Consider the following 24,383-nt stretch of genomic DNA (forward strand, 5'->3'; position numbering starts at 1 on the left):
AAAGCATTATTTCGAAACGAAACTAAAAACTCACAAGGGTCGCTTATGCATTCGTATCACACGACTCGAAGACGAAAAAATTTTTTTTCCTTCTCAGTCGATGTACTGATCCTCACCCGCCCCCTCCCGAAAGCTTTCTGCACCTTTTGCACTGTTCTCCGTGATCGGAGGCATTGCAAGCGTTTTGCACCTCATCTGATTTTGCACTGCCTCCGTGATCGGTTCCCCCTTTGACCAAGCGACGATGTCGTGTGATGACGTCATAGTGACGTCATGATTACGCGAGGTGGTGACGTCATCACGTGATGACAATTTTTTGCATCAACAACAAGACCGTCAATTTTCGCGTTAGATGAAGGCATACAATATTTTCGCCCTAATAAAACACTTCGGCAGGTTCAAGAAAGCTGCGTTAATTGCTGTAATTATAATGAGGTAACGGCCATTTCCTGAGGTTTGTTATAGTTCTAAATCTCTGCAGTTACAGCAGTCTTTCTTTCTTGTGAACACACCCATTTTCAACCTAATTATCGTAACTTCGAACAGCAGAAATAACCGTGCGAATTCGCGCGAGAGGCGTAAATTGACATTATAATAATAATATATGAATCGTTACGGACTAAGGAAAGACAGGTGATTTCGAAGTCTATCTACATTTATAATAAGGCGCGGAGATAAGAAGGCTCGCTATTAGAGGAGAGAAGTGTTGGCAACAATAAGGAGATGGAGAGAGAGCGAGAAGGGACACGATAATGAACGAAGACCACGAACTCAGCTATAACCGCAGATAAGGAAAAAAAAGTATAGTTTAATTACTGCACGCGTTTCACACGTCCATTTATACGGTCTGGCAATTAATTACGCTGGGACGCAGTGTTCTTCAAAGCCCCGTACGCGTACACCATAAATTACGGTTATCTCGTAAAGAAAGAAAGAAATGTAGGAGTAGAAAAAAAAATAATTAAAGGGTTAGTTATTGTAATCGAGAATTTAGATAAGAAAACGATCAGCTCGGCCGCGGAAGTAATAAGCAATTCGCGTATAAAACGGCGAATTACAGAAGCACGTCATTTCATCGTGTGACGCGGTTAATTTGGATCCATCTCACACAGCTGTTGCTGCCTAAGCGCGGCATAATGAAAGAGCGTTTACGACCTGCTAAAACGAATTTTCTATTTTTCATTTTTCATGTACCTGTCGGTACAGCAAAGGAAAATGGCATTAACTGACTCGGCTATGAAGGAAGCCCCGCGCTGCATGGGCCGTCGCGGTTAATTTACATCGGAGTCGGTTTCCGGCCAACTTCTCTCCCACTAAAATTAATGATACAGATAAGGGTAAAGAAGAGAGGGATGTGAAGATAATTATGATAAGTACGCACATTTAAGATTTTTTTTTTACCCCGTTCGGGACAGAAATCTTACGCCCTTGACAATGTCCGCCATTAATATCGCGTTCAAGTTTTTTTTTTTTTTTTCAACACTTTGAGAGCCAGCTATTATACTTCGAGCTTGCAAAGAAAGCTTTAATATATTTAGATAAAGTTGCGCAGGATCCCTAAGCATATTCTTATGTATTAGCTAGGTTGTTGTCATCGAGGGGTGCTGCAAAGTGGTTGCCCACGAAGCCATAGCAGATATGCGGGCGAGCGCACCTCCTCTGTGTTGAAGTTATAGCGTCTTCAAAGTATAGTTCTCCACGTAGTACTATATGTGAAGGTCCTGGAGCATGCCGAGGATAGTGCGCAGCTTCTTGACAAAATCCAATGCGACAAAATCTATGCGTCGACACTATCTCAACCGATGTCGAAGGCCAACTGATACGGCTAACAAGAGCGCGCTACCCTTCCAGTCTGGACTTCCGCTTTCTGCTGCGGGGATTCCCCTCCCCTATATACTTTCCGCGGCTGCATGGGGTTGATAAATGCATCCCAGATGACACCCCCGTTGCATCACTGCTGACAAACGGCGGAAATTGAAAATGCCAAGAATAGCACCCCGGGAATCGAACCAGCGCCCCCAAGCAGATAACAAAAGGCAACCACGGCGGGTGAGAGTGAGTGCGCCGATGCGGTACTCGCTCCAGATCTCTCTTCCTAGACCGACCCAACGAGCACGACAACCGACGAAGGATGTACCATCGAAGTACACGTGTGTATGCAAGAAGACACCGCACAAAACGACTTAACAGAACGACGAACAAATGCCGGTTCCCACGGGATATCCAGGGCCGATGAGGAAGCGTGCAACGTGGAGTTTTCTTTTTTTTTTCTTGCATCCCCACCATGCACCGTTAACGACTGCACGCACGTACAGACAGCGGCGGCGTACAGGCGTTGCCGAGCAAGCGCAAAACGGGGACGACAGGTGTAATAGTGGTGCTGGCGGGGCAGGCTATATGCCCAGAGTCGCCCACGGAGGGGCAGTACGACCGTAAGCACGCCTTTCGGCAGGCCTAGTTTTTTTTCTCCTTCTTTTTCATGGCGAGACGTTATTAGCCAGCACCTCTGGCGTCAGACCGGCGCAGCTTAGACCACAGGCGTGCGCACTGGTGAAGGAGAGAGAGAGAGGGGGAGGGGATCAGCAGCCCCCCCCCCCCCCCACATATGGAAAATGTTGCGCATGGGGTGTAGATCGTATAGTTTCATCCTTCAGAAAAGGAAGCAAATAATAACGAGATGGAACTCAATAACGTTATACAGCGTCCACGAAAGTATGCAATCAGCAGCTGAATCGTTAACGCCAGCTGACAAGAAGTGTTGACAGCAATTTAGAGGCCGGGTTCCCCTCGCTACGTAGATCTGCCTACGAACGTTTGCCTGCCTCGCTACGAAAACTTCCTGCAATTAGAAACGAAAAATTTGAACCTGCACTCACGAGGAGGTTGCCATATTGTTGCACAGCGAGCACAGTGAAAAGCTGCGCTTCATCTGTTTCTCTCCGGAAGTGCAATGGAAGCTTCGAACTTTACAAAAACATGGAGTGCGTCGTGAATACCTCCTACGGCAGAGACGAAAAGCAAAAACAAACCGCCGCCGGATAGAGACAGTGCCAAAAGCACTCTACGACGACCCCAAAAGGCCCCCGTCATTGGCACCAGGCTTTCGTATCGGGGCGTACACAGCTCAAATGGCCAGGCCCGACGAGACAGATTAATTATTAAGTCTCCCCTTATCACCATTATCTTCTCTTTTCGACCCTTCCCCGACCCATTCACAGCAGCCCTCAAAGGACTGCGGTGAATGGGTTGGCTGAATGTTGCTCCTATAGCAGCGGCTAGCCAACGTTAGGTGACATTCAGCAACACTTATCACTATTTACCTAACTGATGGCAACACCAGACCATATTTGCCAATAGTAGGCGAAGATTAGCAATCATCTAGCCATATTTAGTCAACAATAGCCGAGGGCGAAAGCCTAGGAAAGCCAGTGATAACCAACGCGGGTAGTACGCGAGTAAATACAGCACACCAGTACATCACACCGGTCACCGACCACAAATTGTTAAGACATACTATCGGCTAAGAGCGTAAGAAAGGCTAAGGCATGACATCGCGCGTAAAAATACGTAGCGTAAACATCAACACCAAACAACGACCCCATCCATAGACACATACACGCACGCGCGCCCCAGGAGACACACCGCACCGAGAGAGAGCGCACGCGCGCGTGGGACATTCGCCGCCGCTCCGCGCGAAGCTTCGAAATCCTCTCACAAGCCTCGACGACGTTTGTGCGAGCGCCGCAAGACGTGAAGCGTGCACGTGCGCCCGCTAGCTCGCTCCGCAAAGGGAAGCAACCGACGTCGACACACTGCACGGTAGAAACCCACACGCCAGCTGTTTTGCTGGCGCCGCCTCGGCAGCAAGAACACTCGCACGTTACAGGGATCCCCGCATTCGTATTGCTAACGACACAAGAAGTCTACGTACACGTGAGCAAGCTGAGCAGCGTCGGCTCGTAGCCTCCACCCGTCGTAACTGCAGTGTGCTGAGAGCCGTAACGGTGCTGTTGCTGCTGCTGATGGTGCTGTTGCTGATGAAGGTGTTGTTGTTGCTGCTGATGTTGCTGCTGCTGATGAAGGTGTTGTTGCTGCTGCTGCTGCTGCAGCATCAGCTGTCTCGCCGGATAGGAAGGCGGCGGCGGAGCGGCGGCGGCGGCGCCCCGTGGTGCTGCGTTGCCGTACGGCGGCCTGCCAGCCCCGCCGGCCGCGTAGTCCTCCCATGGCGGCAGCCGGTCCAGTGTCCGCCGCTGCTGCGAACACACACACACCACACACCACAGCAGACGTTGCACGACGAACGGGCGCGCGCCGACGGCAGCGGCGACCACGACAGCAGCAACAGCAGAAGGGGATTTCTTTCTTCCTCCGCAGCCGTCGAAGCCGCCCTCTCTTCGACGTAGAGGCCTCCTCCTCACCCGCTACGCCGACGTCGCGCTCGCCTCGCCAGCCGGCCTGACGCCGCGTCCCCGTTTCCGTTTGCTTGTGCATCCTTCCATCGCTTGTGGCACCGCCCTCTCCTCGCAGTTTTTGCCCTCTCTCTCTCTGCCAGCCCCCATTTTTCATCGCTACCTCTCTCACACTCTCACACACACGACAGTGGTGGTGGTGGTAGCAGAATTCCTGTTTGTTGGTGGCGCTGACGCGAGACCGAGAGGCGAGACGAGACCCGAGTGAGCGAGTGTAGAAAAAGAGAAGAGTCCGCCACTAACGCCGAGGCACCACCACGGTGGTGGTAGTGGTGGGGAGGATGAATATGACAACGATGACGACGCCCACGCCCGTTTGAACGAGCGTGCCCCGTTCACACATCAGCGAGCGCGAGCGGCACATGCCATCGTTCGATGCCGCCAGGCTTTAATACAAAGAACCCCCCCTCCCTCGCAAACACCCACCACCCATCGGCTATGCCGTTCACGCGCCTACCAACACACCCAGAGCCGCCATCGAAATGAGAGAGAACCTCCCATCTCTCTCTTTCTCGTTTCTTTGTTTTTCGCGAAACGAAAACACACGCGGCCTCGTCTCCTAGCGCCTTTTGCTGTTTGTGTAACGCGTGTTTGTGTTGCGCGTGTACCGAAACGCGCGAGAAAGACGATGATGAAGAAGCAGAAACAGCGGCAGTGGCGCGAGAGATGGACGGAATGCAGTCCGACCAGCACAGCAGAACAACGAACGGCCTTCGACCCCTGTTTTTCTCGGGAGTCGACGTGCATTTTGCGCGTGTGCGTGTATATACGTGCGAGTCTGTAGACGTATGCAATGCACTTCTCGTCCTGCATGCAGTTGACACGCGCGCCAGCTCCATCTTAAAGCTCTACTGCACTAATCCCCTCCCAATCCTTCACACTCATCAGCACTAGTATAAAGGTTCCTAAAAAAAGTTACATTAGGAAACTCGGCATCTAGTGTTTCTACGGGAAGTGATAAAACTCACAGGGTCCCTTGTGCATTCACCTAAGATGACTCGAAAGCGAAAGCCATCTTCTTTTTCTTTTCCGTCGATCCTGCCCCTCCACCCTCCGAAAGCTTTCTGCACCTAACGTGGTTTCGCACTGCCTCCGGGATCGGAGGCACCCGTGATCGGCCCACCTTAGACCGAGCTACGATGTCATGCGGCGACGTCGTCATGTAACGTTACGTCATAGTGGCGTCACAGGTTTTGGCGATCTATGACGTCATGATGACATCATAAGGTGACGCAATCACGTGATGATGATTTATAGCATCACTCGTGTTGTCCCCGACGCCGGTGGACGACGCCGCGCGGGACTCCGATGCCCACGGTCAATTTTCGCGTTTGATGATGCATCTAAAGCCTTCGCTTTAACAAATCAATATAATTATTTTAGCGTTGTAATGATGTTTAACTATAACACTGACTTCGACCTTCCGGCTCCAAACGGCATTGTGACTGTGCAAGTTGTCAGCAGAATAACTGAGTCATGTTTAACAGCGCCACAAGAACACCGCAGCTTTCCCGCTCACCGAACGTCGTATACACTTTATAGCAGATCGCTAAAATATGCATTCAGGTGCAGAAGTGCAGAAGTGTCGTTAGCTGGGCTAGTTGGTAGAAATCCATCGCAGGGCTTCCTGCCCTCTCTCTGAATAGATGACCTGCTTTCATACGTGAGAGTTTACCCTGCATACGGAGCTTAAACGTTTATCGTCAACGCTAACGAACGCGGTGCCGGTTTTGTTTATCTCTTTAACGAAAAACGAGCGTGCTGCGGGCACCTACGCTCAGCGCGGAATGGGGCCACGGAGGTCTCGACGCACGCGGCGGGACGGTCTTTCTCTTATGTGTAGGCGACCAGCAAGACCACTCGCGGCGACAACAGCGACTTCGAGGCCTGCTTTCTTTTTCCCTTTTTTTAATGACTGCATTTCTTTCTTCTTCGTCATAGCTCTCTTTCTTTCTCTCTCTCTCATAAAATTGACGTTGTTTACAAACAGTAAAACCGGTCCGTGCGCGCACACATGTCGGGTATAAACGGCAACGGTATAAGGGAGTTTTAGCTTGTAACGTATACTTCTTTACGTTACCGTTACCGGATTACGTTTACCGTTTTACCGGAACTCGAGTTTTAGTAAAGTTTTTTAGCTGGCCAAACGTAAACCTTTACGTTTGCGCAAACCACTAAATGGTGATGATAACTTCATTTAAACTGCATTTAAAGTACATTTAATTTAGATAATATTGAATTACGCTGCGGAAAAATCATAAGAGAGGTTTTAGCGTGTGCAGTATCCCGGTATAAGCGAAGGGGTGCAGCAATACCGGGTTAACGGACGATGGTGTCGACATCTTGTGACGCTTCGTGCAACCACAATCATGAACACGTTTGTTTTCGCTTAGTGTTCTTGAGGGGGGAAAATGATTAAAAAGGCAACTCATTCGTAATTATGCCGCTGCAAGACATTTACATTGGAAGTAGAACGCCCGATGTTTCTGCAATAACAATTTTGTGCTCGCCTGGTACACCTTGGCCCCGCTAGATGGCGCCACCTATCCAGCCTGTCGGCGTCTTTAGGCCTCCTACGTTTGCGGATTCGGTATTCTACGTCGCTCTAGCCTCGGTAATCCGGCTGAAATAAGGTGATCGAAAGTGGCGCTCGCACTTCGACTTATTTTGACTCGGCGGCTGGAGTCTCCGCGAAGCGGATATCGCGAGTAGCCACGAACGAAGGTGGAGTTGCGAGGTAGGGCCGAAAACGTAAAGCCTATCCGGCGAGTAGTTTACGTTCCGTAAACCTTTACGTTCCGTAAAGGTTCGCGCATGCGCAGATTCCATCCGGTATCCGGTAACACGGTAACGTAAAGAAGTATACGTTACAAGCTAAAACTCCCTATATATGGCTCTGTAAACGGCGAAGTGGGTGCGCCATCTGGAGAAAGAAAGAAAGAAAGAAAGAAAGAAAGAAAGAAAGAAAGAAAGAAAGAAAGAAAGAAAGAAAGAAAGAAAGAAAGAAAGCGACGTGCTGCTCTCCGACGACCACACGTGGGGATTCGATTTGCAGGAAAAAAAATACAACTATACAAGTAAGAAAAGAACGTTAGCTTTCTATAACACTTCTTTCTTATCTTATCACTGAGTGTACTTGATTGATTGATTGATTGATTGATTGATTGATTGATTGATTGATTGATTGATTGATTGATTGATTGATTGATTGATTGATTGATTGATTGATTGATTGATTAGCGAATTCCTGCAAAGCCTGAGCAGGTAGTCAAGCGTGAGCTGGCGGCGAAACCTGAGCCGGTAGTCTCCAAGTTAAACGTATCAGTATGCAATTAGCCCTATCGCCCTGCAATAAAATTAAATTAGAAGCGTCATGACTTAACAGACGAGAAATTCAAGCTTGTTGCACAGCCGTAACTTTCTAGGTCGACCAACAACACGTATGAGCAGACTAGCTTCTCAGCAATCGGCGCACTCGTAGAAGCGCAGTTAATAGGGAACCGAACCTGCGACCTCGAACTTTGCAGTATATAACACCCTATAGCGTAAGGGTTCTTAGGTGGACTAGTTCGTTCATGGGCAGAACAGCGGAAAAAAAAAAAAAAAAAAAAACGGGACAGTGAACATAGCGCTGTGTCCTGTGTGTTCCCCGGGATTTTTTATTTTTTTTTTATCCCGGCTATTCAGCAACAATGACCATATAGCGGCCAACACTAGGAGATGCATGACGACACCGACCGTGTGTACGGCAACGGATAGTTGAGGCGGTTCGAGATGGCGTCGTCAGCTAACTCTCGAACGCGAGGTATGCGGAGCACTTTGACGACTCGGCTGCATTATAGTACAGTACATACACAGCGAGAAGGAATGCGCGGAGCGTGCCATGTAGATACCGAATTCCGCATACTGACTGCGCGCGCGATACCGCCTTGCTGCTGCTGCTATTGGAGAGCGCGCGATGGTGTGAGCGCAGGGTGGCAAGAAGGCGTCGTAGGAATGCAAGAAGCGAGCGCACCGAGTTGTCACGGGATGCGCGCCTCATTTCTCGCGTGCCAGACGAGATTTTGAAGAGAGAGAGAGAGACAAGGACAGAGAAAGAGGGGGGGGGGGGGGCGTTGCAGCAGGAAAAGACGTAGTGCGCTCAATTCTCCCGCCTCTCTCTGCATTTATTTATTTATTTATTTATTTATTTATTTATTTATTTATTTATTTATTTATTATTTATTGTGAGCATTCTTAGGCGACTCTCCTGACAAACTTCTCTATCGATAACGCGTAACACGATATGCTCTTCCGAAGCAATACACGGGCTTTATGGGATATGAGCATGGCGAACAGGTTTACGAGCGCTGAGCTATAACTACGAGCCATACGAATAGTTAACAGATCGATGCTTATTGAGGACAATAATAATTGTTGGGGTTTAACGTCCCAAAACCACGATATGATTATGAGGGACGCCGTAGTGGAGGGCTCCGGAAATTTCGACCACTTGGGGCTCTTTAACGCGCACCTAAATCTAAGCACTTGTTCATCGAGGAGATAAGGAGTCATACGGGTACGATTACTGTCGACAGTGGATCGAAGCGGATGAAAAGATCCTAAAGAGACATACAGACGCGTATGGTCGCAACAAGTACGATAACGACCGATAAGGTTAGGATGCGCCCGATGTGGCTCGATCGGATCCGATGCGGTTCGTTCGATCTGTCTACTGTCTTAAGTAGAAAGCAGAAACTGCACCAAGCAGAAAGTAACACTGCTTACGCATACCTAGACAACTTTTGTGAATGTTCCGTTTTCTTCTTTTTTTTTTTTTTTTTTTTTGAACGGCTAAGCATTGTTGAAAGGAGAACAAGACGCAACGAAATTAATATTTCAACGGCTGTTATCCAGACAATACTGAATTATAGCACGTGCGCGTTCGCGAACAGCGCATACTAGGCAGGCAACAGCTGTGTAGAAAGAAATTGGCGCTTGAATATGCAAAGCTCAGGCATAGATTTCAACGTGTGTAAAGTTTGCTAGCATAATGAATCACCCGATGCGACACGGGAATAACAGCTGTGCGAGATCGCTAGAAAGACGGCTTCGTTGTTCAGTGGAAACAGAACAGGCTGATGATAGTAAAGTTTATGTTAATTAACTAGAGGTGAACGGCAGATTTGTTCTTTGCCTTCTGTGTGTTCCGATTACCGCTCGCGACCGGTATCAATATACACGATACAGGTGCCTCGTAAAGCTACGAACTCGAGCGCTTTTCTATCCTCTCTCGCACATTCCATTCCAAGTGGTACGATGCCGGCGCTGAGGCTGACGGCAATCGAACCCGCGAGCTTCTGCTCAGCAGCGCAACACCCTGATAACCACTACGCAGCAGGTATGAGCAAGCCACGTGATCTTGCGATGCTGGCCTTGCAGCTTATCAGCCCAGGAAGCCATGCGAGCTCTTTTACAGATGTAAGGAGGCGACTGACTTAACCGCAGGACGGTAAATACACTTCACCATGCTTGTGAAGACCATGCCCTCTCCTCTATTTCTCTCGTTCACCTTTTGAAATGTAGAGTAGCAAACTTTACAAACGCTTGTTAACCTCCATGCCGTTCCTTCATTCACTACATCTATCTACCCTGCAAAAGCATAGACAGCACGCATTTCCATCTGCCGCAACCTCCCTATTGACGAAGAGAACACGGACACGCGGCCACTCCCCGACCTGGAGTAATAAATTTACTGTCGGCTTCGCAGACCCCTTCAGTAACCCGCCGGTTCTCGCCAGTGAAGACATGAATATGCCCCTCTGGCCAGACGGGGTGTCCTATGGCGAACTATGCCGTCTCGTGAAACTCTCGCATCATCTACATACCTGGCCCCGACAGCAGGTATCTACTACATACTAGAGTATGCGGCTAGCGGACGACGTTCGCATACGAGCGTCGTCTGCTAGCCGAGCGTGACTCAGGAACAGAAGAACGCGGACGGACACAAACAGACGTACGAACGGGTCTCGGCGTTCTCGCAAACCAGTTCCGCAAGGTCTTGCTGCCGGCCGGCAACGCCACGTTTCGCTACAGAGAGGCCCGCGTGTTCGTTCTGAGACGTCGGTGCATGCATGCATGCATCTATACGCTATTCTTGTATACGTAAAGACACGCACACACATCAAACACACACACGTACGTGCAGACACACTTCCGCGAGACCTGTAGCGTCGTCTGCAAAAAGACAGACGAGGTGGTGACCCAGACGAATGCAGACGACGCGGTGTAGCGACCAAGGCGACATCACACGACGGCGAGGCGCACTTCCAGACGACGCGACAAGAAAAGGCAATTAGACGCCAGCGACATAAAATGAAGAAGAAGAGGGAAGATATGTGCGCATGAAGGTGGTTTGGCCTGGCGGAACAGTGTGAGCTCGTTGATATGCGTACCAGTGAGTGCGAAGTAAAACAGAACCGGCAACTCAACACGGACGAACGAAGTTGGTGCTACTGCGTTTTTCGTTTCCGCTGGTATAGGGGGCGCCGCTTATATACCGACGAGAACGCTAGCGTTACTGTATGTGGCTCCTAAGAAGCCACATTTAGTACAGAGAGCGTTAACGCTAATGGAGTCATATGTGCGTTCGCCTCATCTCTTTTTGTTTTTTGTTTTTTTTTTTCGTGCTCGAACCGGTAGGCATTTCCCGGCTCAGCACAAAACAAGGGGGAAAAAAAGTAAACGGCACTTGACTTTGCGCCATATGTACGTAGGAAATGTAGTATACCACCCATACCATGGCAATATTACGTCCAGTTTTTTTTTTCTTCATATTTAAGCAAGAATAATGCCCATCCTGCACAGCCGACGGTGCGCTATAACTTATTTCGAATCACAAAGGGCAAGCGCAGCTTTGCCCTTTGCGTTGGTATGCTTAGCGCCGGGCAACGACCGAGGAGCAAATGAGACCTTTGCCGAACAGAATGGAATCCTATAAACGTGGTTTCGAAGGCTGGATAAAAAATACAGGTCAGTCTTCATCGAATATACAGTGTTTGCCACCGAATCCGCAACGCGTTAACAGGCACAGCCTGCTCCTCCATACCACTACGTGGACGGTGATTGAAGGAAGGGAATCTTGAGGGCTCGTTTCATTGTTTGACACAACCTTAACGAAAACCATGGTTCTACATGGAAAACGTGTACATGGAGTGGTACTAAATAGAAAAAGTGTTCATTGTGGCTGGCTACATGGAATACGGTCAATGCAGTTGGCCACCATGAACACGTTTCTGCCGTATGGCATGAATGCACCCAAGCCGAGATACGCAGCGCCCAAAATACGCTCCACGCAGCTACCCCGCGTAACTATACGTTTCCATACCCTGTACCATGAATTTCCAAAACCCAAGCGACGTGGCTCCCTCAATACGCTCGAAATACGCTCCGCGGGGTTGCCCTGCCTGGCCATATTTATCCTCCCGTCAGTCAACACACGGCAGGCCGTGAATCGTGACTACAGGGACCGTATAGCTAGGGTCCACAGCGCGACCAGCGACGCTGAGACAATGTTGCCTTCAGAGGCCTCTCGTCGAAAGAGTTTGCAACGTCGACAGCTGCGCTTCGTATACGCCGACGCTGTCAAGTGCGGGTACACCACGTGGTTCGAGCCGTCACTCCCGACTCTCCCCTCCACCCACTTCGAGCAACTCTCGCTTAATTATAGCTCGGATAAAGGGCCCACTGGTGTCTATAACCGGAAGTGGCTCGGGTACACGATCAGAAGCAGAGCTTTCCCCTTTCCTTTGCTTTTTATTATTATATCTATTTCAAGTTCCCGCCCAAAAATGCTCAATTTAGCGGACCGCGGGGTCAGTGAACTATGTGTACAATCAAAAGACAAGCAAAGCCGCGTGTCCGTCTTACATAAAACACGATCGTAAGCTGAACACAGACGTAACTGTTAAATGATCAAGGCACGAAAATCTGTTCTGCTCGCATGCAGCAACAGCTACGGACGTCAAGCCGAAGCACCGCCATCGCCTTCGTGTTACGAGTTGTAACCATATTGTGCTGTCTGACGACGTCACGATCTTGCCGACAACGATTCAAGGTTGCATACTTCCGGGACAATGTGTACTGTCCAATTAACGTGCCTTATAAGCGCATCCCGTTTACCTCGTTTATCAGCTACTTTTTCCAACAATGATATTTGACAAGTGCGATCATATGTTATCGTAGAAGCGTAGACATTTGGGCGATGGTTGGTACGGTTCCATTTCGATGATTCCCTCGTATATTCTTTCTTCGCCTCTGTCTCTCATAAATCATATGGCGGTTTTGGGACGTAAACCCCCCAACAGTTATTATTATTTCTTCAGCTCTGTTAGCGCTGCGCTACCAAATAATCAAAGTGTTACCGTCAATACGCGACATCAAAGACCTCGCAACATGCTACGGGAAAGGCAGAACTGAAGTCCGACTGGAAGTATCGTCTACGAAGAGAGGAAATCAACTTCGCCGTCTAACAAAAAAAAAAAACATTTAAAAAACGTGCCTGGTTTCAGATCATAACGCGATTTTCTCTCGACCCCTTGGACTAAATTTCTCCACAATAACCTCGTCGCGCGACAGCGCCTCGAAGCGTACAAAACGTGACAGTTCGTCTCAGATAATTCTCTTCACGAAGACGGGAAAAAAAGCAAAAACAAAGAAACGTCCTCGTGAAAGAAAATCCCGCTGACATGAAGTTGAGATGACAGCTGCACGTGTAACCAGAAAAGACTGTACCATAATACGATCATATTCCTCGTGCTCACTGAGTGCCTCAATCGTGCCGGAAGCCTACAGCCTTTTTTGTGTAACCAGAAAAGATTGTACCATCATACGATCATCTTCCTCGTGCTCATTGAATGCCTCAATCGTGCCGCAAGCCTACAGCGCCTTGTTTTTTTTTTCCTCACCTCACTAACCTTAATGGCCTCAACTGACGAGTCGGAAGGTCGTTGCCCCCGGCGTACGTAACAGGCACCGCGAGCGACGAGGGCCGTAAACGAATCCAACAATACACGCAGAGCCAGCTAGGTTACTCGCCTCGTAAACTACCACTCACTCCATCCCATCCGCAGCGGGTCTCGGCTCACCGCACGCAATGTCTTCTCAGCCGTTCTCAGCTTTTCTCGTTTTCCTCGGTGCCGCGCGAGATTATTCTTGGACCCAAAGCGCGCCCCGCGAGGGCCAAGAAAAAATTAAAAAACCGCAATACCTCCCATATGATGGTTTACGCTATTGGACAGAATAAGCCTACCGCTGTCACGTACATAATTTCCGAGTGTAACCCAGCTATTCCGCCCATATGCGTGCGCAGGGCTCCCAGCCAGAAAGGGAGGGGGCGACGTCTTACCAGCCGCCATTATTGTCAAAAAGGATGAGGACTGATAAGGGGGGTGACGTCCACCCCCTCACCTGCCCCACTCCTGAGCGCGCCGATGATTTCGCCTACTAAGACGGGTCATGACGCTTCACGGGGTAGCCGTTTTGGCTACCCCGTGAAGCGCGCGTGTACAGCTCAGCGTGCACACACGTCCCCTCAGAAATTTTACAAACGCGGCTCGAATGTGTGTCGATTGTTTATCGGTTAAGAAACGTACGGTGCGTGGGCGTTTCAGTTATAATAGACAGTTATAGTTTAGCGGGCTTAGCGGAATAGCGGGATTGAAATGCGCATGCGCAGTAGGCTAAACGCGCCATAACGTTTACCGTACGCACGCTAATAGAGTCTTTTAGCAAGTTACGGAAATACGGTACGCAAATACGGTAAGGCGGTACGGTAGCGTTCCTCCTTTCCCGCTGGTTGTGATTTGGCCGCTCAACGACAGGGAAAGGAGGAGCTGTACCGTACTGCCTTACCGTATTTGCGTACCGTATTTCCGTAACTTGCTAAAAAACTCTATTTTTCAGATTTAGCGTTACCGTGTTTGCGTGGTTAACGTAGTGCGTAGAGTTTCCTAAAATTAACTAGAGGGGACTCTGGCGCTGCGATCGTTCAGCTACCATGGGAATGATGGGTAATACACAAATTTGCCGAGTCTTCATGCTTGCGGCTTCAGGCGTACTTGTGGCTTTGTTTATTGCTGTGTTTTGGAGTTCGTTTCGGATAAAAGAATGGATCGTTGTGAACTTCGTGACCAGATTTGATTTGGTGAGCCTAAAAAAGTTAAAGTGGTGAAGTGGAACTGCTGACTTTTGCTGAACTTTGTTTTGCGACAAAGCGGATGCAGCCGACGCGCAGCCAAAAAGAACGAAGTTTAGACAAATTTGTGTACTACGCATCATTCCCATGCTGGCTGAAGCGTCATGCGTTGCAGCTCTCATAGACACTAGCGCCAGAGTTCCCTCTAGTAAGTATTGTAGGAAACTCTATGACGTAGTGTATGTAAAACATGGCGGCGGTTTTGGACGCCCACTTCGAACTGAATTTGGCGTTGATGTGGACGGATCCACTTCTTCCGTAGCAAACGACTGTGTAAAATGGCTTCGCTTGCCTTCAGGTAGTTTCGACGACCGAGTATATTACGGATAACTTAGCGTAGTTTTTGAGATCGCTTCCCATTTCGAACGTGCCTAGGCCTAACTAGAATATCGCTGTAAACAAGTCTGCAACATGCAAATTTTCGCTTTTGGTGCGTAGTTCATATTTATTTACTTTTATTGTCACTCAGAAAAGTAGTAATATTACTGCGTTCGGGGATAGAGGCAAGCATTTTCAGTTGTTTTTTTTTTTCTTTCACTTTTTTTAACGCATTCACACTCCGCTAGGTGGCGCCACCATCCCAGCTTGGGCACGTAAACGCTATCCCGCTAAACTAAAACACGCTGTCCACAACCAACGTTTGTGGCACGGTAACGCTATTCCCTTAACCCCCGCTGTCATGCTAACGCTAAACTATAACTGTCTATTGTACGCGCGTATGCTTTGCGTCTGCAAACGCAGTGGCATACTCGCACGTAGTCCGCAAACGTTTTCTTTCGTCTATATCGCTTCGGTTCACCCATAAACAATCAGCATACACTCAGGAAAACGCACATACAAAAAAAAGGTGATTCGAATTAGTCGTACAAGCTCATTGTTCTGTCGCGTTGGTTTTTTCGCGAACGACGATCAGTCACGGCGCTACGTCAATGTTTTGTCGTTATTTTTCACGTCCAGCGCTACACGGTGGCGAGGGAGAAAAAACACTCTCACGAAATGCTAACAATAACGTTCCACCACACGTACATGAACTTCCAGGCCTGCAGGCCAAATAAGACGTCAACACGGCGCGTCTGGAAGACCGGCACGTATACGATTCTTCCCGAAACGCGAACTTTCGCAAAATATGTAACGTCCCAGCCCACGTGACAGCTCACGTCACAGATCATGCCGATGTGCGTTTCCATATGCTAAACAGCTCAACAGCGCAGTACTTCCGGTGGCAATTCCATCCGGAAGAGTCACGTGACCCGAGCAGAATATTGCAAATGAGTTCTTCTGAATCCCGCGAGGTGGCGGAAGGCTCACGAAAGAGGTAATTGACAACCACCCGTTTGTAGCAAGAAGCCACAAAGAAATCTATACGGATTCCTCTGAAAGCAAAGCTTCTTAGTTTAAGAATTGGTGGAGCGACCGCCCCTGAAAGGCGTTGGTCCCGAGTTCAATCCCCGGACCATGCAGACAGATTTTTCTGCAACTAAGAAGCTTTCCTTTCTGAGAATTTCGTATGGATTTCCTTCCGGCTTCGTGCTACAAACGGGTGGTTGTCAATTACACCTTTCATCACCCGAGCATAAAAGCCTCTAATGACGTCATTAGTACAGCGGCACGTCGCTGCCGACTCTGGTTCTGGCAGTGGTGATGGTGGCAAAACAGCGAGAACCGCGAAACGACACGGCGTAGGTCACCCACCCACCACACGGGCCGAACACTTGACACTGGCTGAACATCGATAATTAGTCAACGTCAGGCAGATGTCACTGAAATTTGGCAGTGGCATGACGTAATACATGAACTTTCTACAGGGGTCACAGGACTCCCCCGCATGTGACGGCGAGCGCAGGCTCCGCTATCTCGCTGTTTAGGACATGCGAACGCGCCACGCCGAAACCTCGCTCCAAGACAACTTGTCTGTCATGTGCCTAAAAACAACAGACAGGGCGCATGTAATATACTACAAAACAAGCGTCGCAACGAAACGGGCTCATTCACGACCATAAGCGTGCGCAGGGTCCTCCATTGGGAGGGGGGCGGGGTGGGGGATATGTAAAGTTAGCCACAGCCCCCCCCCCCTAGTTACTAGTCGAATGCGAAAGAAAAGAAGCTTCGCAATGGATGCAAAGATAAAAATGGAAAGATCACGTGCTCCTCACAACGGCTTGCCTTTGTTCCCTCAGCTTTGCGGGTGTGACGGTTGGAAGTAAACAGTTCCTGGTACGAAACATGAAGGATCCCCGGCCGCCATTAACGTCAAAAAAACCTGCATGGCAATAGGGAGAGTATTTCGGCCGCGCGTTAAAAAAGTCACGTGGTACACAGAGCTGCTCCGCGCGCGGCGGTCGCGGTTGCCTAGACGACGAAGACGCGGCCACGGCGGCACTCCGACCGTCGTTGGGTTCTGCGGCAGTGCATTGCGATGAAGCAGTGACTGCATGAGCTGCACGTCACAGCGCACAAATGCAACATTCAAGGGTAAAATTTAGCACAGCTTCACTGACTTGGCGTCGCGAAGACTGATGAAACTGCGGAGCTGGTGCCTAATTCCTTGGCTTTGGGGTGCGTTTTTTACTAAGTACTATTTTAGCTGCCGATACAGCGATGATAATATGACGCCGCTAAACGGTCCGTGAGCTCCTGCTTTGGCCACTCGCAAGTCAGGATCGGATTCCCTTCGTTGCTGGGCGGCCGACGTCTCTCTTCCCGACGAGTTTTGTCGTGCAGTTGCGGCGACACGCCTCTCTCACTCGAAACTCGGGGTCGGCCCGTCATCGTTGGGCCCATGTGCTCTAGCGAATTCCCATATTTCCCGCCGCGCCGCTTCTTCTCCCGAAGACAGAACCTTGTTCGTACTCGCCATACTCGTCGCCGAACGTCGTAATGCTCTGCGCCGACAGTGCACGCTTTTGTACTGCTTTGTTCACTCAGAATTTATACTTGCAGCAACAACGAAATGAAACAATGTTAGTGCTGTTAAATCAAGGTGTGCGGCCTAGAGGTAGGGGGCACTCTTGTAAGCTCAGCGCGAGCAGTCCGGCCGCATTAGAATTAACACCACAATTAAAGCACGATATGCAACACGTACGAACTGACGGTCGGATGTCAACAAGCATGCACGCTAGTAATAAACGAAGATAATGATGTGCGTCTATCCTGGCCTCTCCTAACTCCATCGCACAGTAGTCAGGGAACACCAAGCCCAGCTTTTTACTCTGCCGAAATAACATAACACTACCGCAGAAGGGGAGCGCATACTATCGATACGATGGCCGGAGCCACCGCGTCTACGCGTCTCCGTCTCGCCGGTCTCGCTCGCCTGGCACCGGCCAGACCCCCGCCAGAGGGCCGCACCGGCCGCACTTTTTTAACGCGCGGCCGAAATACTCTCCCATTGCAATAGCCCTGCACTTTCAACAATGAAGCCATAGGCCCCACTGACTAAAAGTACGGGGACGACTTGGCGTTCCCTCTTCGATGATTAAGGGGGGGAAAGGTCGCTCCCAAGCCTCCCCCCCCCCCCCCCATTCCCTTTCGGTCGACGTCACGTCATGACGATCGATGTCACGTCAAGTTTCTTAAACTCATGGAGAGTTTTGGATGCCCAACGAAGGCCCTAAAGCCACAACACACACGTTACTTCACTAGCTAGCTCGAAGTTACTAGCTCTTGAACGAATCGCCTTCAGTAATTCAATCACCGCCGAAGTTTGCCAGATGCCAACTATATACACACAGCAGCAGAAAGCTCCGAGAGTAGATATAAACCTAAGTCGGCGTACACAGAGACGGAGCCTTCAATATATTGAGAGGTCTGAACGCTGGCGCTGTTATATAAATGATCGGCATGACAAAACAAGGGTAAAATAACTGAACAGTGAGAAGGAGGGAGCACACAGACGCGGGTAAAACACGCACACGCGCACACACACACACACACACGCACACGCGCACACACACACACACACACACACACACACACACACACACACACACACACACACACACACACACACACACACACACACACACACTCTTTATGGGCTTATATATCATCTGCCTACTAACGTTAGGGCCGAAGTAGACGCAACAGCCAGGCGTCAATGCTGGCGATTTTCGCCACCTATCGCGGGCATCAAATGCTTTACAGCCGAACACTGCAGCCCTCGTCGACTGGAGAGGACTTGGTTACTATAGCGACGACAAGCCTGACCTCTTAGGTTTCCTTTTTATTATTACTTCTTTTTCCTCCTCCGTGTGCTGCACAATCGTGTAGTTCTGTTTTACGAGCTCTGCGCAGAATATAGTATATGGACTCTGGCGGTATAGTGAGGAGTGATATGGAGCAGGCACACTCCCATAAGCTCCTATATACTTGCTTAGGTGGTACTGGCGGGCTATAGTTGGTTGTACATGATCTTGACAACAGCGGCGCAAAGAAACACTGACACACAAACACAACAGAGGCGGTGAACTTCAACTGAGTATGTTATTATTTAGCTCCTATATAAGCTAACCACGCCCGCTCGCCGAATCATCTGCAAGTGCAGCAGCTAAAGCGGAGAGAGAAGGAAAGATAACAGCGCTTTGAAACGAGGCGCTCATATATACACAGTATATAGTCAAAGCACATTTGAGTGGCGTTTATTCATGTTGAAAATTGGGTTAAAATGTTGAGAAAAGTGCACATGCGCGAGTGATTCGCCAAGTGCGAAAGAACAGGACAAGCTTACGAATATATACTGCAAAGAGACACGGGTGCGCGTTACGATGCACGTAGCCAACCAGTTCTGCAAAAGCGCGCAAGGCTGGAGGAATACAGAATATATAGTAATTAGTTCTGGGGGTTTTAACCATATACGCGCCGAAACCACTGTATGGTTATGAGGGACGCCTGGTTAGGGAATGTTTTTTTAACACCTGGGGTTCTTCAACGGGCACCGACATCGCACATGCAGTACACGGGTCATATTGCCCCCCCCCCCCCCCCTGAAATGCAACCGCCGTTGCCGGGATCGAACCCGGGTCTTCGGGTCAGCAGCCAAGCACCGTAACCACTCTACCGCCGCGGCGGACAAGGCTAATGACAAGGAAGAAATGGGATATATAGCGCTAAGCTATAAACAAAGGGGTGAGTGTATACGGTTTGCTCAGAAAGAACGCTTCGAAGGAAAAAGTATTGGTCTTGCAGTACGGTATTCGAACCGGGGTACTTGTCTGAAGCAGTCGCTCTACAATCTGAGCTAACCACAAAGCTGGCATATGGCGAATTGGCAGAGTGCGAAGGCGAATTATCGAAACAGCTGGAAGCAAATACGGCAAAAGTGGTTTGTGCTTGCGAGAAAACTAAGAGGACCCCTTTCGTGCAACAGCTAAAGAATACCGTGAACGTGATTTGCAACCTACTATATCATCTCTTGCTCGTTATTTTTCACTTGGCGACGCTCGCGCGCACGTGCAGTCAGCGTCAAAAGTTTAGAGACCGCGAAACGCAAGGAAAAAAAGGCTGACTATTTCCGCTCCTTCGCCAGGCAGCCTTGAATTTAGGTTTCCGGCCTGTTAAAAAGCCCGCTAACACAATGTACTGTGCAGTTCGACAGAGTACAGTCACTAATTGCTGGGAGCTAGATTAAAAAAGTTCACTCAGACCTAGTGGTTTCTAAACCTTTGACGCCGACTGTACAGTTCTTCACAACGCACATGAACATTACGGTGTATACGCGTCGACACGTGGACGAAGCTCAAAAAAAACTACGCACGTGCGCGTTTCCGTCCTTGATCTATATTGTTCAGTGTTAAACACATTTCCTACGTATGGTGTGCTTTAAATATACGCGACACTCGATGTTTACAGGATCTTCAGTTGTTTCGCTCGCCTATTCTCAACGAGACCTATCGGCTCCTGCATTCCGTGCCCTTAACAATGTTATAGTGCCGTCGCTTAGTGAAGCCAAAATGTTCTTCTGAAAGTTAGGTTCACTTCAATGTTACACGTTTAAAGGGGTCATGAACCACCCCTCGCGCTTGGTGAAAAAACGCACCATGCGGAAAGCAGCCACTGATATGAACATTTCCGCCAAATCTTGCAGTCATACGCTGCAATGAGAGTTTACGAGCGGATCGCGAAGTTGGCATTCTCTCAGGCGCCCTCTTTTTATACAGAGGTCCGTGCTCATTCTCTTCGGAACTGCCGGCGCCTGCTGTTTGACGTCAAACAACAGATAGCAAGCTATTAGCCAGTAGCTGATGTAAATCAATAGCGGTGTTTGGATCAGACGTGCTTCTTCCCACGGGGTGCAGCCACGTGCCGGTGCATCGCTCCATAGTCTGCTAACGTCACACAGTGAGCCACGCTTGCGCGCAGGAATCACAATGGGAATGAGCGATCACGTTTCATCGCGCGCACTCAAGGTCACGACGCGCGCTGACGTAACTCCTTTCCCCCCGCGCCGTCCATCCCTGCGTAGCTTCCAGCGAGCTCGACGGGACGAGAGAAGGGAGAAAGCGCTAAAAGCGCCACAAACCTCTGTAGCTCCGTTCGTTCTCGACGAATTCGAGAAATTTGTTTGCGGCAATCCGTTCGTGAAGCAGCGGCCCCTGTGCATTCGCCTAAGACGACTCAAAGGCGAAAGCCATCTTCTTCTTCTTCTGTCGATGTATTGATCCTCCCCCGCCTCCCTCCGTAAAGCTGCCTGCACCCAACGTAGTTTTGCACTGCCTCCAGGATCGGAGGCATCACAAGCTTTGTGCACCTCACCTAGGTTTAACATGCATTCGTGACTGGACCAATTTTCACCAAGCGACGATGCCGCGTGATGACTTCATCATGTGACGTCACGTGATCTGACGGCGTAATGACGTCCCGATGACGTCACGAATTTTGATGATGTCATGATGGCGGCGGCGGCGGCCGCCGACGGTGATAATAATAATATCTGGGGTTTAACGTCCCAAAACCACCATATGATTATGAGAGACGCCGTAGTGGAGGGCTCCGGAAATTTCGACCACCTGGGATTCTTTAACGTGCACCTAAATTAAGTACACGGGCCTCAAACATTTTCGCCTCCATCGAAAATGCAGCCGCCGCGGCCAGGATTCGATCCCGCGACCTTCGGGTCAGCAGTCGAGTGCCATAACCACTAGACCACCGTGGCGGGGGCCGCCGACGGTGAATTTTCGCGTGTGATGAGGCATATAAAGCTTTTGCCTTAATAAACCCCGATACAGAAGTAATTCGATGATTACTCGGAAAAGTGATTCAGGACGCCTTTAAACGCAAAGGAGTCGTGCCATCCACTGTACCATCAGCGACGGGTTCTCCAAACGGGTAACCGTACTGCGTACGCTTTTCCGCCCCCACGCCGACCTGCCCTTTTACAACGCTATACAGCACCAGTCGACAGAGAGCGCGCCGGTGCCACAATTCACGGAATGCAGCAGCGGAATCGCGGCGGAAATTCGACGCCCATGCACGATTCCGCCAAAGCGGACGACCCTCCCCTCCTCCCCCCTCACCTGCAGCGCGCATTGTGTGCAACTGGAAGCGCCCATAGAATCGGCGTCATGCATGTACGCTGTTTGACAGTTACATCCAAGGTCGTAAGTTCGACCTCCAAACAGAAAAAAAAGTAAACGTGAAAAAACAGATATATACGCACACACGTGCCGTGTGGGAGAGGAAGGACACAACGTGCGAGCGCCGACATTCGCCAACGTCGCAAAAGTTGATGCGCATAATTAACTATAAGGCACAAAAAAATTACTACGGCGAGAAACCACCGTGTTGGGCGTTCTCTTTGTAAGGCTAGGGCAACTTCGCATTGGTGGTGCCAAGCCTGAAGGAACGACAGCGCTGGGCGGCCTTCCTTTGCATACCAGCCGAGCCTAGACTAGAGATAGACAGTTAAGCCTAGATGTCGCCACATGAGCACAAAGAGGGGCAGTTAAGCCTAGGAAAGACAAGTTGGGGCCGTCTCTCTCTCTCTCTCTATTTGTTTCTTGCTTTCTCTTTCCTTTTATTTATTTCTTTCTCTTTATCTCTATCCTTTCCTCGTTCTCTCGACCATAACAACGCAATCATATGGTTCCCATAAATGCTTGTTCTGTTAGCGTGCCTGGATAGCCGAGTACCCTTACAAAAATACATTTAGAAAGTCTATAGACTGCCTAAAAATGGATTTAGACAGTCTATAGACTGCTTAAATCATTTTTGTAAGGGTGGTAACGACGCTCGCCTTCGGACCGCGGGTACCCGGGTTCGAATCCCGCACCACAAAAAAAAAAGTTGTTTCGTTTTATTTCATTCATCTCCTCCTACTCCTCACTTCACCTCCTTTCCTTCCTCCAGCGCGTTGCTAGGCGACGCATGGTGACGTCATCCCTCGGCGATGTCTTTTTTTGCGCACACCGAACGGCCTAACCACCGGCTTAATCTAAGGCTTCGCTATTAATAATGATTTCTGGGATTTCACGTGCCAAAACCAGATATGATTACGAGGCCCGCCGCACTGGAGGGACTGCGGACTGATTTTGACCACCTGGGCTTCTTTAAACGGACCCTAAACTGAAATAATACATCAATTTAGACAGACAAGTTATTTTTTTCACAACACCATTGCCATGAACTTCTCAATTATAGGTTAATTACGACAAGGAAAAATGAAGGTCAAAGTTTCATTTTTGAATTATGCGCCGAAACTTTAGTGCGTGAACGTATCTGTGACATCACGAACTTCAACGTCTTTCTGCGTACTTAGGTCGCATATAGGTCGAATGAAATTTTCTGAAACTTGGTATGTTGGACTTTATGTCGCTTAGAACACAACGTGAACATTTTTTTACCGATAAACCATTACGTAGGCCCTCGGATACGCCGCCAAAAGCTATGACGTCACGAAGAGCTGGTGCGGCAACATTAAGGTGGCGTCGCCACCTGTACTATCTTTTCGCGAGTATTGTCGCTTATCAAGCGTGTTCTCACGGTAAGAGTGGTGCTTTCGGTATTGTAAAATTGTAATTTACTAATACGAGAAAAATCGTTTTTCTATTTACTGCCCCTTTACCGTGCACCTAGACCACGGTGTAAGAATATTCAGGTGTTGACACTGCGCGCGCCTAAGCGGCCAGAAAATGTTCGGTCGTCGGTCCGTTGAGCGGTGCGCCATCTAATGGCTTGAGGCGGAGAGCGCCCGCGAGTGGTGGTGGTGGTAGTGGTTTGAAGAGGAAAAGGCGCCTAATTTCTGCAGCCCGGTCGGGAGCACGGCGCAGCGCCTCGCCCGCGAGTAGCCGAATCACGGTGGCGCTGCGTCTTCGCCGCCGCTCTCGCCGTTCCCTCTCCTGTTGCTCTCTCGATTTCGCCCCTCGAAGCCGCTTGGCGGATGCACATTATCCAGCAAAATGGCACAAAAAAATGCACGTTATCAGCAGCATTCGCGTCGCTATGGAGACGACTGCGCCGCTTTTCGTAGCGCCCTCTGCAAGTCATCTGATAAGAACCCGAACATTATCTGGACGCGCGCGGATTGCGGTTTCCCATGCGTTGGGGGAACAGTGTCATCACCTGAGTATATTCTTACACCGTGACCTAGACATATAAGTTTAGGTGCACAGGTGTTTCGCATTTCACCCACATCGAAATTTTCGATGGGGGTGACATTCTCAGTTCTTCTTTTAAACTTCTATTTG

At 49.5% G+C, this 24,383-nt stretch overlaps 2 protein-coding genes across 3 annotated transcripts in view; both read right to left on the minus strand.

The window, feature by feature from the left end:
- The window catches only part of LOC119389614 (AT-rich binding protein), a 30,058-nt gene extending 25,604 nt beyond the window's left edge, over positions 1 to 4,454 (minus strand). Inside the window, exon 1 of the mRNA XM_037656966.2 lies at positions 3,932 to 4,454. Within this exon, the coding sequence (XP_037512894.1) occupies positions 3,932 to 4,112 (181 nt within the window). The 5' untranslated portion in view covers positions 4,113 to 4,454. The remainder of the gene's footprint in view (positions 1 to 3,931) is intronic.
- The window catches only part of LOC119389613 (mediator of RNA polymerase II transcription subunit 15), a 122,114-nt gene that overhangs the window by 60,283 nt on the left and 37,448 nt on the right, over positions 1 to 24,383 (minus strand). The window lies entirely within an intron of this gene.

Source organism: Rhipicephalus sanguineus, chromosome 4 (genome assembly GCF_013339695.2).
Source record: "Rhipicephalus sanguineus isolate Rsan-2018 chromosome 4, BIME_Rsan_1.4, whole genome shotgun sequence".
In the NCBI taxonomy this organism is placed as follows: Eukaryota; Metazoa; Arthropoda; class Arachnida; order Ixodida; family Ixodidae; genus Rhipicephalus; species Rhipicephalus sanguineus.